Source organism: Periplaneta americana, chromosome 8 (assembly GCF_040183065.1).
Source record: "Periplaneta americana isolate PAMFEO1 chromosome 8, P.americana_PAMFEO1_priV1, whole genome shotgun sequence".
Lineage (NCBI taxonomy): Eukaryota > Metazoa > Arthropoda > Insecta > Blattodea > Blattidae > Periplaneta > Periplaneta americana.
The window spans coordinates 139,876,984-139,893,288 of record NC_091124.1 but is presented as its reverse complement, the minus strand read 5'-3'; the positions used below and the strand labels follow the sequence as shown (position 1 = coordinate 139,893,288).

At 32.1% G+C, this 16,305-nt stretch overlaps 1 protein-coding gene across 3 annotated transcripts in view; it reads left to right on the top strand.

Moving 5' to 3' along the window:
- The window catches only part of LOC138705106 (blood vessel epicardial substance-like), a 902,265-nt gene extending 891,176 nt beyond the window's left edge, over positions 1-11,089 (top strand). For 2 of the 3 annotated variants that reach the window (XM_069833734.1, XM_069833732.1), the window contains one exon: positions 3,757-11,089. In XM_069833734.1, the coding sequence (XP_069689835.1) occupies positions 3,757-3,821 (65 nt within the window). In that variant the 3' untranslated portion in view covers positions 3,822-11,089. The remainder of the gene's footprint in view (positions 1-3,756) is intronic. The other variant, XM_069833733.1, reaches the window with a different exon arrangement.
- The last annotated feature ends 5,216 nt before the right edge of the window (positions 11,090-16,305 follow it).

The following is a 16,305-nucleotide window of genomic DNA, read 5'->3' as shown; positions in this document are numbered from 1 at the left end:
TGAGGGGACAAATAATGGCAAGGTTGAGGGCCCTGTCAATTAAATTTCTTCTTTGTGACGAATTTACATCATATCTAAAAATTGTACGAGGGTGTATTTGTGAAACTGTTTCTTGTGTTTGTTTCTTATTGTATTTATCTGTCTATTGAGCAAGAACACCTTCAAAAGCTACAATGGAACAGGTCTTCTGCCTAAACGAGACCAAATTCACGATGATGATGATGATGATGATGATGATGATGATGATGATGATGATGATGATGATGTAGAAAATATTTAGTGGCCATGTATGAAATGATTAATAACTTCAACACACACTCTTTTTCAGCATGCCTTTCAGCATATCTTGTTTGATGGGAAGTCTATAATTTGTCACATTTCTACTAATTCTGACTTACGACTTTATCTAAGCTCTAACTAACTACTTTCTTTCCAACTAACAGAATTTGTACCAGTATATTATAACGTCTGTAAAAGAAATTTAGCACAAAACATTATAATTGCATACGGTACACAAGTAATTATCCTGTAAAATAGATAAGTAAATAAATAATATTTAATGCATACTTTAATTATTAGTCACAAAATAATATTACAACCTTTGGCATAGAAGTAAGAGATTATTTTGTGTGTTGATAGATTTGGTACGTATTTCTCTGTCAAATTATTGTTGTTTTAATGCACAATAGCAAATTATTAATGACACCTCTCACCTATGATACCGTTAGCAACAATATTCATGAATATTTTATTCTTCACTAACACTGCATGAATTGGCATAATAATGTGACATAAGTGTAATTTTACAACTTGATGAGGATCTATAATCACCTGAATTAAGGTGCTTAATTTTGAAATGAACATTCTTGGTATCTTGAAGTGACAGATATTAATTCTTAACCATTATATTGCGTGCTATTTCATAAACCAGTCTAAAGTTTTATTTAAGTGAGAATGGAAAGTGAAGTGGGGTGGAGGAGAATGGGTTGTAATGTAGCTACTGAACCAATTTAGTAGCCGTCTAAAAATAGAACTATTTAATTATGTTATGATTGTGTTATCATGGTGCAAATTTGTCAATTTAGAATATTGCTCCTTTCATAACCGAAAGACTGCTAAATTTGTTAGGATACTCTTTATGTATGCTTCTTATATGATGATGAACAAGAATCGTTCGATGTTTTAGTATAATTCCATTGAAATAATGGAAGAAATAACATGTGAAAACCATATTTGTTGAAAGTTACATTTGGAAAATTAGTAGATTGAAAATCTTCAGTCATTAAAATTATCAATTTTCCTAAAATTCATATTTAAGTTATACAGTGACAGTGTTTTGTTTAACTGCGCGGTTTTCATTTTTTCATCACCTGCCACTAGGAGCTTATCTGCGACCAAGTGGCGACCCAGTCTGCCGGCACTGGAATTTGTACTTACCCAGCTCAAAATGGGTGTTGAATATGTCCCCCACCAACTGCTACACACTGTTGACACCTTCTTATGAAATTGTTAATTATTTTAAGAAGTTCTGCTTCACTGATTGACTTGATTTTAGCTCTTATTTAGTCTTTATAGCTCATTTATTGTATGCGGGTTTTTCACATAAGCCTTATTTTTAAATGCCCCTCCCCCCCATAGATAGAAATCGCATGGTGCTGAATCTGGACTTCGTGTGGCATATAAATTTTTACTGATAATTCTCTTTCCGAAAATTCGACGCAATTCTCTCATGGATTCTTCGGCAGTATGAGCAGTGACTGAGATCTTGTTGGAAATATACTGAGGAACGTTCTCCATAAGTCATTTCATCTAAAAATGAGTCAAGGATCTCATTCACATAATGCTCACTGGTAATTGTGCCCTGAGTGAAAATAGGCCCAATAATTCTGTGTCCGTTCATTACATACCACATGCCTATTTTTTCACCATACAAAGGTGTTTCGAGTACAAGATTGGGTTTTTCCTGACTGTAATACTGATGATTTTGTGAGGATACGTGTCCATTTAAATGAAAATAGGCCTCATCAGAAAAATAAATTAATTTCTGGTCAATTTCCTCAGAATTTACTTTCTCTAAAATCCAATTACAAAAATGCAATCTCTTATTGGGATCTTGTTCATTTAACTTTTGAAATACCGGAATTCTGTAGGCTATGGCTTTAATTTAAGTAATTTTGTTGCTTGATGAGCAGACTCATAACTTACTTCTGTTTTACAATAAATGAGCTTAAAGAATATATAAGAGCTGAAATCGAGTCAATCAGTGAAGCAGAACTTCTTAAAGTAATTAACAATTTCATAAGAAGGTGTCAACAGTGTGTAGCAGTTGGGGGGGGGGGGGAGACATTTTCAACACCCACTGAGCTGGGTAAGTACAAATTCCTATACTAAATGTTTCAGTGCCGGCAGACCTGGCCGCAGATAAGCTCCTAGCAGCAGGCAAGGCGGCAAATGAAAACCCCCATGGCATAATAAAACAGTGTCTCTGTATAATTCAATATTGATGTTAATAACATTAAATATTCTAATGCCTGGTGCCCCACTATTAAATTTGACAAATAGAGTCTTAAATACTTTGATTTCCTACAAATTAAGATGAATATTGTGAAATATATCTGCTTCGAAGTACTTTTCATTTGTCACTCTACATCCTTCTCATATTTCTTTTAAACATTAAAATATAAAATGCACATACATGTTGTAAAAGACATAACTTCTATTATACATGTTCTTTAAATGTATATATGTTATTAATTGTTTTGTATGACAGCTCTTTTAAACAATTAACATCTCCAGTGTTTTAATTGTGGGGAATATTATTAAATGTAACTATGAATGTATAACGAATTGATTCTCCCTTATTTTACATTTCTTGTTCTTGCTCCAGATAACATCCACTTCAGTATCTTAATCTCTGAAAACCATTTATATTATATGTAATGCATGTTATGAAGAAGTATTGGTGTTTCACTATTGTGTACTAGTTAGCATCAGAGGACGAACTATGACATGTTTCTCTTTTTTCTCGCAGTTTGAAAACTGAAAAGTCAGACATGGGTATCTGGTGGGATGCATGATAATCTTCATTTGTGTGTCACTTTCTGTATTACTGCGCATTTGTGTGTCACTTTCTGTGTTACTGTATATAAGAAATTGTGACTTGATAATTTCATAATATCTAGTTCACGTGATGCAATTTATTATATAGGAAACAATGAGAGTCTCCAGAATCTTGTAGCCTCAATGATCAGAGGTGAGCGTTAGCATAATGCTTCGTTCCCCTGTTTGTCCACTTAGCTTGCACTTGCAAGTTAAAAAAAAGACACTAATATGTGTATTGAATAATCATTGGTGCATAGAGACGTAGGCCTACTATTTAATTTAACTTTTTTATTGTCTAGAACCAGTACTTACATAATTAATTTTATATCTATTATATCCTCATGTAATATGAGAGTATGAGATCAAAAGCTGTAGTGTTTTGATGATTGAACAAGTCCTATAAATTTGCTATTAAAATTATGTTTTGAAGTGGTCATTGAATGACTTACCAGTACAGTATTGAAATCAAAATGAAGAATATATCACATATTGATGCATCATCATAACTTCTGGGGGGGAAAAAATGTTATTCTGAATTGCACTGATGTTCTTTTAATGAATGAATACGTCCTCTGATGTTATTGGCTTGTTCTGCACGTTGATCTGGAAATGATTGCTTCCGAATTCACACATATATACATTTTCTTGTTACAGCAGCTGATCCAAATGCCTGGCGTCTGGGACGTATAGAAGAAGGTGATCACGAAACACCAGTATGAAATGAAAATACCCATAAATTGCAAGAATGATTGAAGCACTTGGACCAGTGAGTGATTGTGCGAGTGTATGTATGAATCAAGACAATCTGCATAAAACTTAATTTAAATATAATACTCAAGGTGACTATTTCATGTTAATCCTTGTCTCTTCCGTATAACACACCATATTATACGTACTGTAATGTTCCATTCCTTGTAAGACTTCATGATTCTTTGACAAGAGTGTACATCCTCGATGGTACTTACGAATTGTGCAACATTTTAATATATATTGAGTTGATAAATTCATGAATACATTTAATTTTTACCATTTTGTATACTTTGTTTAAAAAAATGTTCATAGAAATGTAATGTTCAAATATTTAATTGAGATATTGGAATTGGAAAGGTATGTGTTAAACATTTAACCATACATCCTACAGATATTGAAATCGTGAGATTTGGAAAGATATGTGTACCATTCATCCCAAAGGCCTTAAAGTGCTGTCAGTATGTTTCATTTTCCCATGTTGATTTTGAAAATTCACACATCAGAGTTGTCTCATATGTTGATGAGAGATCCAGAAATCCTTTTAATACTGGAAGCACGTTAAATTGCAATTTGTTATCTTAACCCTAAGACGTTTCAAATTTAAGCTCCTTCCTATAGGCCTACATTACTCTTCATTCTTGACCGTTACGATATATAAAGCAATATTCGTTTTTCTGTAGTTTTAGGAACTTTACAAAATAATATATACGTCCTTTAAAAGTAGTATTACTGTATATTGAAAATGTAATAAAGGAATTATATATTTTGTTAAATCTGTAATTCTAAATTGCAGTTGGTTTTGGGTGAATTTGAAAACAATTCTTTTAAGTACTGGTAGTACAAATTTTGATAATACATATGTGAAAATGTAGAGAAATTGAAGGGTATTTTGAAAATACAGTAAAACCTGTCTAGTTGGACACCTCTATATCCTGGACATCTCTCACTATGTTGGACGGTTTTGATTGGAACTGACAAATATCCTATAATATTACATGTCCACAATACTCTGTATCTTGAACACCCCTCTATCTTGGATCTTGGACATCCCTTGCGGTTCTATCTTGGACAATACAGCACATTGTCTTCTGATTGCCTGCTGAAGTATTGAATACTGGATAGTGTTTTGAAAGTGAGGTGAGAGGGTCAGTTCCTCCAATGTTATGAATGTGGAGTGAGGCTAGATGACGAGTTTTTCCTATAACTGTACACCTTCCAGTGTTATGAAAATGGATTGAGAGGGTGGGTTTCTCCAGTAACTGTAAGATTCTTAGCTTATTGTTCACTTTAAAATTAAGAGCTAAATGACGGGGTAGTCTTATTGCAAGTGTGAGCGTGAAGTTTTACATAATTTTATCTATATGAGTAAACGTAAATTGATGGAGCTATCTGTCGAAAAGAAAAAAGAAGTCGTTGACCGTTTATCTAGTGGCATAAGTTACAGGAAAGTCAAAAGTGTCAAACATAAACAACAATAGAACTTCAATTATAAAAGCATGGGAAGAAAACTGTACCATAGTGCACAACGAAAAAGAATACGTAAAACTTCGAATGACGAAATAAAAAATAAAGTTTTCGATTTTTTTTTTCAGTCCTGTCGAAGTAAGAATATTCCCATCAGTGGCCCATTACTCCAGGAGAAAGCAAGAGACATTGCTAAACAATTAAAAATCACATTTGTGGCTAGCAACGGATGGTTAGAATGTTTTCAAAATCGGAATAACATACGGTAACATTCACTGTTCTGTGTGGCGAATCAAGTTGTGTTAATGTTCAAGAAGCAGAAGCTGCCAGACATTACTTATGATTTTACTGAGGAGAACATTTTCAATGTGGATGAAACTGGAGTTCATTATCATCAGTTGCCATCGCGATCATTGATTGAAAAGGGTGAGACATGTAAAGGAGGGAAGAAAGCAAAAGAGAGAATTACAGTTCTGTTATTTGCAGTGCACAGGATGAAAAACTAAAACCACTCGTAATTGGAAATGGTGCAAATCCTCGAGTCTTCAAGGAAAACAACATTAAAATAAGTGATCTTCCAGTTGGTTGGCAACACAACAGCTGATATTTTTAGTGAGTGGCTGAAGGAAATTAACATGAAAATGAAAAGGGCTGTTGTTTGTTGGTAATGCAACAAGTCATATTGATCTTTATCTCTCGACTGTCACTCTCAAGTTTCTTCCACCCAACTTAAACAGTGAGGTACAGCCGCTACACAAAGGAATCATACAGTCTGTTAAACTTTTGTATAGAAAACAATTAATGCTGGCTCTTATTAATGCTGCTGACAAGGTGCAACAATGCGACAGAGTTCGCAAAAAGCGTAATGTTACTCGATGCAATTCATTGGATTCATGGGGCATGGAAGGATTTGTCACAAGAAACAATAGTGAAGTTCTTCAGACATGCAAGATTTCTTCTGGAACCTAGAGAAGGAGAAAAGGATAATACCATTGATGAGACCAACGTAAGTGACGAATTGAGATGTCTTCCAGAAGTGTTTCGCATTGAACTCCCCGACATTGATGTTCTTGGCAACTTTGGCAACATACTGGAGGTTCACGATGATGTTTCGGACACCATTGAAGGAGTTCTGAAAGTTATGATGAAGATGAAACAAATGTAATTGTTACAGAAGAACCGCCTACACATAAAAGAGCAGTGGAGTGTATAAACGAATTAGAACGCTATGCTTTTGTGCATAATCAGCCAGAAATAATTGAAACTTTGTTTGGTCTACAACGTAAAATTGAAAGTGAATGGGCACTTTCAACAATCAGAAGAACGAAACAACGTCTTGTAACTGATTTTTCCAACAAGCATTGACTTTACATGGGTAAGTGAAGACAATGAAATGCTTAGATTATTGTACTCAATAATAATTTATTATAGTCTACTGTATTTAATTACCTACTGTATTAAAATTCCTTAATGTAGTACCATATGTTGTTAACAATACAATTTAGATCTTCCATGTTTGGTACAGTAATACAGTCCTGTAATGAAAATAGGCATAGTTAATTTGTCATATTTTATCAATGTAAGCCTATTTGTGATGTAAAATGTTTCCTTCTATGTTGGACACCTTTCTAAGTTGGATAAATTTTAGTGGAACCATAGGTGTCCAACCTAGACAGATTTTACTGTATGATGTTCATAAGAGTTATATTAGAAGGAAGTGAATTGGAAGTAGACTAGAAAAATGTATTATATTATACACATAACACTTTGTAAGGTTTTAACATACACTTAAGAATAAGTGAATCGAACTATATGCGAATAGGCCATTTAACAAGGGACAAGTAGGGAAAATTACATTAAAATATATTTTTGAGAGGCCGGCTAAAAACAATATTGAAATTTTTTGCAAGTTCATTATTTACAAAGAGGAATGTGCTCAATAAGCGTAAGATAAAAGTTAAGTACTGATGATATTATTTCTATGGAGAACTAGAAGAACAATGATCAAGTAGTCAAGTTCCGTCATTTGAGAATAAATAAATAAGTAAAATAAATAAAAATAAATGCAACTATTATTTTTCCTATCTCTCTTTATAAATTCATTCACAATTATAAATTGCATATCTTTCACTTTTCAGAAAATTATACACGCTAAACTTTAATATTCCAACTTTATCAAATTAATAATTCTGAGTGACATTCTGAGTGGGCCTAATAAACAGAAAATCTAATTTTAAAATTTAACTTTACAATCAACAAATACAGACCTTGTTATAAAACCATTTTTTATTTTTATTTTATTTTTTCATTTATTACTGCAGCTACTGCAGTTGTTCCCTGTGTACTGTTAAGTGCTGACAAATGAAGGACCATTTTTGATATGTTTACTGTAATTTTCCCAGTGCATTGCTGCCAGTACAGTAAATCTTTACAGATGACCTGAGTTAACAAATTCTGCTACGTGAAAGATATTAAATAATAATAATAATAATAATAATAATAATAATAATAATAATAATAATAATAATAATAATAATGTTATTCTTTATTTAAATAACTGGTACAGTATTTATTTTGTGTCAAGTTATTGTAGACCTAATATAAGTAAAGTACAGTTTGCCTTTTTGGATATGCTTTTACCTTTTTAATCTGGATTTTGTTTTTCATTGATGAAGTAGACCTATTGAAAATTGTTACCAGTATACCATTTGTACTCATGAAATGTTTATATTATCAGAGATCTTGATCTTTCATCAAGTTAATGTGCCCAATTTCTGATGTGTAAACATGTAAGATGGCATTGGTAGAAATAACTGTTGTGAAATGATTTCTGTGTAATTAGAGATTCAGAACATGTCTTTACTTGAAATAATAACTGAAAATTAAGTTGTATGTAATAAATGCAACTGACACTAACATTCGGTATTTGCAAGAAAATACATAGCAGATCATTCATATTTTCATAATTTGCATCTGGCATAATTAGTGTCACATAGGTTAAATAAAAGAGATTGCAAGCATGTTACATAACAAAACTGATATTTGCAATCAGTAAAATTTTGATTGGCTGCACATATGTTGCAAGTAACATTGTCAAAGACTAATTAATTAGTTAGTTTAGTGGTACACAAATTGCATTTTTTGGCTGAACTTCTTCCTGGGTAATTAAAAAGTGTGTTTGTGTGGTGGAGAATATATGTTTTCCTTATTGTATTTTACACTTTACTGTATATTTTGGCTGGTTTCCATCTAGAATATTAATCTCATAATGATCTATGCTCTCTTTGTGTATTTTGATCACATTATTTTATATTAATTTATTTTTAATTATATTGGTGTAGGCCCTATATTTACGGCAGCTACCTGTATGCTTTTCTACAAGTGGAAAGAAATAATGCTATACCAATATCATTGGTCTGTAAGTTTTGTGGAGCTTGTAAAGAAATTTTTGTCTAAGGAAGTACTGAATACATAAGTTAAACATTATATGAAATATACTTTATTTTCATAATTAATTAAATGTAATGATAAATACAGAATAGTGAGGAAAAGTTGCAAATAACCATATTATTCAAATTGCAGTACGTATATATAAGGAATATTATCTAAACATTCCAGAGAATAAAACCAAAATTATGGCATGTCAAGGCAAAAAGAATTGGTTAGATGTAAAAAAAAAATTGTGGAGAGCAATAAATTATTGAAACAGGTGACACACTTCAAATATCTTGGCTGCAACGTTACTTATAAACAGGAATAGATATAATAGAGAAAACTATAAAGTTCCAAAACATTGTGGGACATTACAGAGAATATTGAAGAATAAAACAAGAAGAGAAACTAAATTGAAGTGTTTATAAGGTTATGACTAGGGGGCGGATGTTGGTGACCTAAAAATCTACTTAAAATGATCATTAAAATGCCGTTAAACTAATGGAAAAATGACGTAACATTAAAAGAAAATAACATTTAAATATTATTCAAAGTACTCTCACCACAACGTCTTAAAAATTAGTCACCTTGTTTGAATGACTGCTCGACAATTATTGGAGAGAGGAGGCAACTTTCTGGAATTTGGCTAAGATAAAGGAAAAGGACATGCAACAAAATGAAGGTTTTAAGAGAAAACTTAGATTTCAATGAGGGTTTACAATGTGTTTCAATCAGGGATGGTCCATGTCAGTGTCTTCATTCTCCATCTCCTTCTTCCGCTCTTCACTTTTGTTACCGGTACCAGATCTTCCAGATGAGGGAGTGTGAATGACAAAACAAATTGTGGGCACAGCATGCATTCTTGCAATCTTTGTGTTAAAAATGTACACCCCTTCAGAATCATAGTGGGGACACAACGTCCTGTCCAGAACATGGTGCAAGTTTCCCCCTTCCAAACACAAATTCTAAAGACACCCTCGTACCAACAAAAGAACAGTAGTGGTCAAAGCCTCACTTAAACTAAGCTATTGTCAAGCATTTTATATTACTTCCGTTGTGTGAAGTGAAGCCTTCAGTGGATAAAGTCCGTTCCAATCTATAGAACTCAAACTTCACTGTTATTCACTTATTCAGTAGGTAATTGCTACTGACCTATTTGCTTAGAAAAAGATTTAACAGACCTATCGGTAAAGAAGAAAGTAAAATGCATTCTAAGTGATGTAAAAGTTGTTCAAAGTATTAAAAATGACCAAAAATGCCGAGAAAAATATAAAAATGACCTATTAGTTCAAAAACGTCAAAAAATGCAATATAAAAGATTACTTTTTTACGTTGCTATTAGCATAGAACGTTTTTTTACGATATATTAATAGGCATCGTCCTAATGTGAAAAATAAGAAAATGACTTTTCATCAACTTCCGCCTCCTAGTTATGACTGTACCGTACCATTTCTAACATACAGCAATGAAATTTGGATTATAAGAAAAAGAGACATCTTCAAAAAGCAATTAGCAGAAATGAATTTCTTGAGGAGAATAAAAGGCTGTACAAAACTAGATAGGATCAAGTATGAAGAAATAAGAAAACATTCAACATGTACCGGTATTCATTAAATGAAAAAAACCTGAAGCATATAGAAGCTATTTAAGAACCCATTTAGAACGCATGGAGGAAGATAGAGTGCCTAAGATTGCTCAGAAACATAAACCTCGAGACAGACATAACTAAGGCAGATCAAGGAAAAGATGGCATAACCTGTGATGTTGGAACAGGCAGCATTACCTACTCCATGCAGTGGCAACCAATATGACAATAAATTAACGATCACAAAACATGTTTCATATTGGCATACATGTACAAAATGCATACATGTTGGCAAAATTCAAGCATTATATTAGTTTAGTACGTAGAGCATTTTTAATTTAGTTTATATAGGGTGTAACAGGACCTCATTGACAAACTTTGAGCAATGATAGGTCAAACAAACAGGATCATTTTTTGTCAAAAACATATGCTTGATGACATGTCTTTCATTAGCTATGCGTCCTTTTTAGAAGTGCATTTCACATTGCATATGTTACATAAGCGTGCACTTGAAATCCTAATCATCTCTGTAACACTGCTGTAGTTTGTTATTGGTCTGTGTGGTGCATACTCAGTCTTATCATCCAACAAATCGAATACAATCCTGTCATGCTTGACATAGTTCGATGATGAATGCTGCGAAGATGTAAAAAATGTAATGAGGTGGTGTTACAGAGCATTTAATTTTAACATCTGTTGTATTGCCAGAACATGCATGGAAAATTAAATTAAATTTCTGAAAAAAAAAAAAAAAAATATCGGAGATTTGACTTCTCGGATGCATAGCTCCTTATAGACGTGTCATCGAGCATATGTTCCTTAACAAAAAATTATCTTCACTGTGTGACCTATCATTCTTCAAAGTTTGTCGGTTAGGTCCTGTTACACGTTATATATACCAGTAAGTTAACGTTACTTGTTAAATATCTCTATTGAGAGTAGAGAAAATTCCCAAAGGTTACTAAGAGCGATTCAAGCCTATGTAATTTTATATGTCTTTCAATCAGGTTTATTTACTTATATATAGTTTCTCGTTATACGAAGTACAAACAGGAAATATTGTGCTGCTGCAAAAAAATCTGTTTAGAGATTTTCACGGATATGCACGGTTTTAGCATCCCTATTACGAAAGATGCCTGACTTAGTACAATGATTTTCCCTAAACTATTAGATGAATTTTATTCATATTTAGCATCTACGAGTTAGTTTATCTAGAAAAGATGCACATGAAATATGTATCATTTTTAGTAAAAATAATTAATATGTACTCAGTTGAAGTGAACAGCACACAATCACGATGTAGTCCAAATTGGAGCAGAGGACTTTAATAATTTACTTTTATTACGTAAAATAAATTGACAAATGGAATGGTATCCTTAGTATCTATAAATAAAAAAGTTATTTTCTCAGAGATATAAATTGCTATCTTCAGAAATATTTCTACTCTTATATTGTAATTTTCGTTTAAATCTCTTCCACCTCTTGCACAGAAAAATACTCACAAAAGACCGCACAAGGTGTAGGTAACCAAATAGAACAACAAGAATAACAGGTAGCTCTTTCTTAAAGGATTAGCGATCACTAGGTACTTCTAAACTCCTAAACCCTCCTTTTAGTTGTGGGCGAAAAATGTTTGAAATAGTTACAGTATACAAATAGCTGTTTTATGTGATTTTGTGCAACATTAATTAATGACATACAGCTTCTTAGAACATAAATTTATAAATGAAATCAGATGTTTTACTTTTTAAGGCTACAAAAATGCTCTTTGTGCGCAATCTAAAACATGAACGTTTATCTCCTTATTTCAGTGCATAATAATTTATTTGTCATTCGGTCATTTATTTGACTTTTGAATAATAGTTTAAAAAATAAAGAAACTATAACGGGAATATCATTCGTAATAATATGATAAAAGAAATTAGTTGTTACAAAATCTGTAAAACATATACTTGTATCTAATGCGAAACTATATGTCATCTTTGGAATAACATTTTTCTTTTCTCTAAATTCGCTAATGGAAATCAGAATAACTGTAATGGAAACAAAGAAGAGGAATTTAACAAGCTCTGTTTTCTTCATATTTCAGGGGTAATAGGTAGATTAGGATGATAATATGAAGAAAGCTTCTACCTCTGCAGTTATGCAGAACGATCTCACATTAACGTTTTATTCGTAGTGTAATCAACACTGTATAAAATAATCCTCTTAATTTTGAAAATCGAAATTTTTATTATTATGCTAATAATGAAGGTCCAAAGAATACAGAGTTTCCATGATATTGTTACCTTGATACTGGAAGTAGGTGACTGGTCATTGTCAATACCGATACTGAAGAAGAATTCAGAATATCATTACTTTCATGTAATGAAAAAATAATTGGAACTGGAATATTTTATTGTGTGACTTCTACAATCAATGTTTTTCATGCCCATAGACGTTTTTATTATTAACATAAACATTACATTACACAATTTTACAGGTTATATTTTTCGAAATAATGGAAACCAGCCTTTTTATAGGACATCCTCCGCAATTTAAGCATTTTAAATACGGTACCATTTGTCTTCAAGATATGGAACAGACATAGACAAACAAATGATATTTACAGGTATAGTCAATCCGAATGTGTATGATGGATATTGTGATTTGCACAATATTATTATTTCTTGTGACAGCACAATACAGTACAGTATGGTTTATTTAAGGGATCTGTATTGCCTTGCTGCAGTATCCAACTATCCAACATAAACTTTCAAATCTTGCTTATAGTAGTGGTAGTTTTTTTAATTTGTATTTTGTTATATGTTTAGAGAAGGATGAATTTCCCAGTCAAATCTAGTCAGTTCACTACGAAGAGATATTAAACTTGTAATTAAGACCTAATAGTCCATTAGATACTAAGCTCTTGTGTTCTTTTGCATTATCCCCTGATTGTGGAAAGAACATCTGACATGTGTGATCCCATATGATTGAGATCTGGTTTCTAACAACAGGGAACCATAACTTCCCTGCTAATATGAATACCTTAATAACAGTAGATATGTTTATGTGAAGACTTGTTATTAAATTAAAAAGCTTCACAAGATTCTTGCTGGTGAATTCATTCACCCAAGTTGCACTTTATTTTACCTGTCTTAATTTTTAATGAATTAATTTACTAACATAATTTTCTTGTAGGATATTTCCTGTGTTGTGAATAAGTTTTTTTATTAGAGTACTTCAAGATATGCTTTTTTGAGACCATTTTATAATTACAAACATGTTTTAGTGTCTTATTATCCCATTCACATCCCACATATGGAACAATTCCTTCAAAATCACAATTTGCAGTATTACTAGTTGTGAGGAAATTCGCTGTCAACTAAGTTTAATATTTTTAACTTCACTACATAGAAAGTAAGTGACAAAGCAGTCAAAGTATGCCAAGTGCATTTATTTAATCCGAACGAATAGAAAGCAAAATCAACTTCGTGTAATTGATGCATAAAAGAGTTACCGGTATTTTATTATCAGTGAAACTTAAAAGAAGCTTCTTCTCTTGTGTTCAATTACAGTTTAATAGTTGTTCGGCAACAAACGTATCTCACTAACTGTTCAACTTGATTAGGCGTATAGCTCTGATGGTTTTACTATAGAATAGTCACATTCAGTTTTAGATAATTCAATTCTTCAGTATCATGATTGTTGTTTGTAAAAGTTTTTAATTCTTGTAGTTTACTGAAATTTGAAAGTGTTAAGTATGAATTGAAAAACCATTAAAACATCTTCTAGTCATTTAATATCTGAATTATGATCACAATGTAAAGAAATATTACAACAATGATCATACATGTCACATTCAAATACTTTTTTTTCATTCCATTCACGCTTACACTCTACTGTTTCTTCTGTAAGACTACAAGAAAGTTGGAAATATTCCTTTGTAACTTTCTCATGTACCATAACATAGAATAGTACATTATGATACTTAAAAAATAAACCTTGAGATTTTGATGGAAGTATACATTTTCGAGATCCCAAAAGGAGATTTTTAATATCCTATCTGTCTTTGTGTATGTTTATATGTACTGTACGTACATATTACCAGTACTGGTATATGTTATAACAAATTTTGGAATTTAAAGCAATGAGTTGATTTAATTAATACTGAGTATTGTTAAATATAAGAATAAGAGAACCCAATCATACCTTAGTTGATCAGACAGTATTGGTAACCTTCATTATGAGCATCAAATTTCTATCTCTTAACACGTGTCACTAATTTGTGCTGAATGAAACAAATGTTAAGCAGGTTTTCTCAGAGTATTTTATCATTGTAAGTAACATCATCATAGTTGTCACTGCCATCATAATCATCATCATCATCATCATCATCATCATCAATCTCAGAATTATGGTAAATAATACTTCATAAACTCGATGCAAATATTGGTGGATGTATTCAATTTAAGTTTAACTTTGCACCATTAATGAAAGAAAATAATATACCTGCATATTTCAAAGTTATTTTTCAATCTATTAATTTTCGTCATAAAATATTCTCAGATATTGAATAATGCAGACAGCTGTGTAGGTAGGCCTACTGTAACGCACACAAAATTACATTAAAAAATTGAAATGCATGACTCACTTAGTAAATGCATCTTGTAATTTCTTAAATTTGTGCAAGTAAAAAAATATATATTATGCAATGGGCCTATGTATAATATTCGAATTTTTTCATATAAAATTTCTGATATACTAAGTTGTTTTCAAATTCTAAAACATTGAACTGTGATCTCTGATGACGTATTATTTTAAAAATTATTATAAATTAATTGATTAACTAGCAGACTTACTCGTGTTAATTATGTAAGTCTGTGCAGCTTACAGCTGTTTCGGTGCTTCATCACACCATCCTCAGACTTACATAATTAACACGAGTAAGTCTGCTAGTTAATCAATTACTTATATTCAAGTGTTAAAAGTAGTGTATGCAAGATTCAAAATGTATTATAAATTATTTTTGTCTTTTCAAAGAGGTGGTATGTTTGCTTATCATCTTCTCATTAAAATTTAATGATTTAAATCCAATTTCGAAGTACCGTACATAAATAATTTCTTGTCTTGCAAATTTGTGAATAATATTCTATGAAGGTATGAAAAGCAACTTTGTGATTAGGTACAGAGACCTTCTGAAGACATGCACAATACATGCCTTATGTTGTATAGGGGAAAGTATGTCCAGTTTGCTTGAACCTATTTCCTATGTATGTCGTACATAAATTATGTTTCCTTCAGCCACATAATGACTTTGTATTTTATTAATATGTGTGATGTACAATCCGTTCTAAAGTGACAAAATTAACCAATGCAGTATGACTAAATGGCTGCTTTTCCTTTGCAGTAATGATAAAGTAGGATAATGTTTGCATAATGGAATTAACTATTCACCTTAACACTTTGCTCGATTCATTTTACAATGTGTTCCTTTATGCGTGGGTGGATTGCTTAGCAGTCACAGTTTGCAGCAATTACAGAATGGTCAACCAACATTCGATAGAAGAGACCTCAGCGCATCAAGTATGCCATCCGAATATTTTATATACCGTATTAAGAACTCCCTTCCATTAAAAAAGAAATTGGAAGTTTAGTTGTCCATTTTTACACAATTTTTTATCTTAAATATGTTAGATCTGAAAGCTAATACCTCCCTCCAGAAAACAACGATTTTACTTCATATTCATATCTAATCATCATCATCATTATCATTATCATTGGCTTAACAGCCCAAAGCAGGCCATAGTCGCCCTCAAAACTGATTTCCAGGCGTCCCTATTTCTGACGACCTGCCACCAATTCCTGATCCCCAAACCGTTTCACATCTTCCTCAACCCCATCCATCTATCTCAGTCTCGGTCTCCCAACATTTCTTTTGTTCTCCACTCTGTTTTCCATTATTCTCCTTACCATATCCCCTCTCTCCTTCC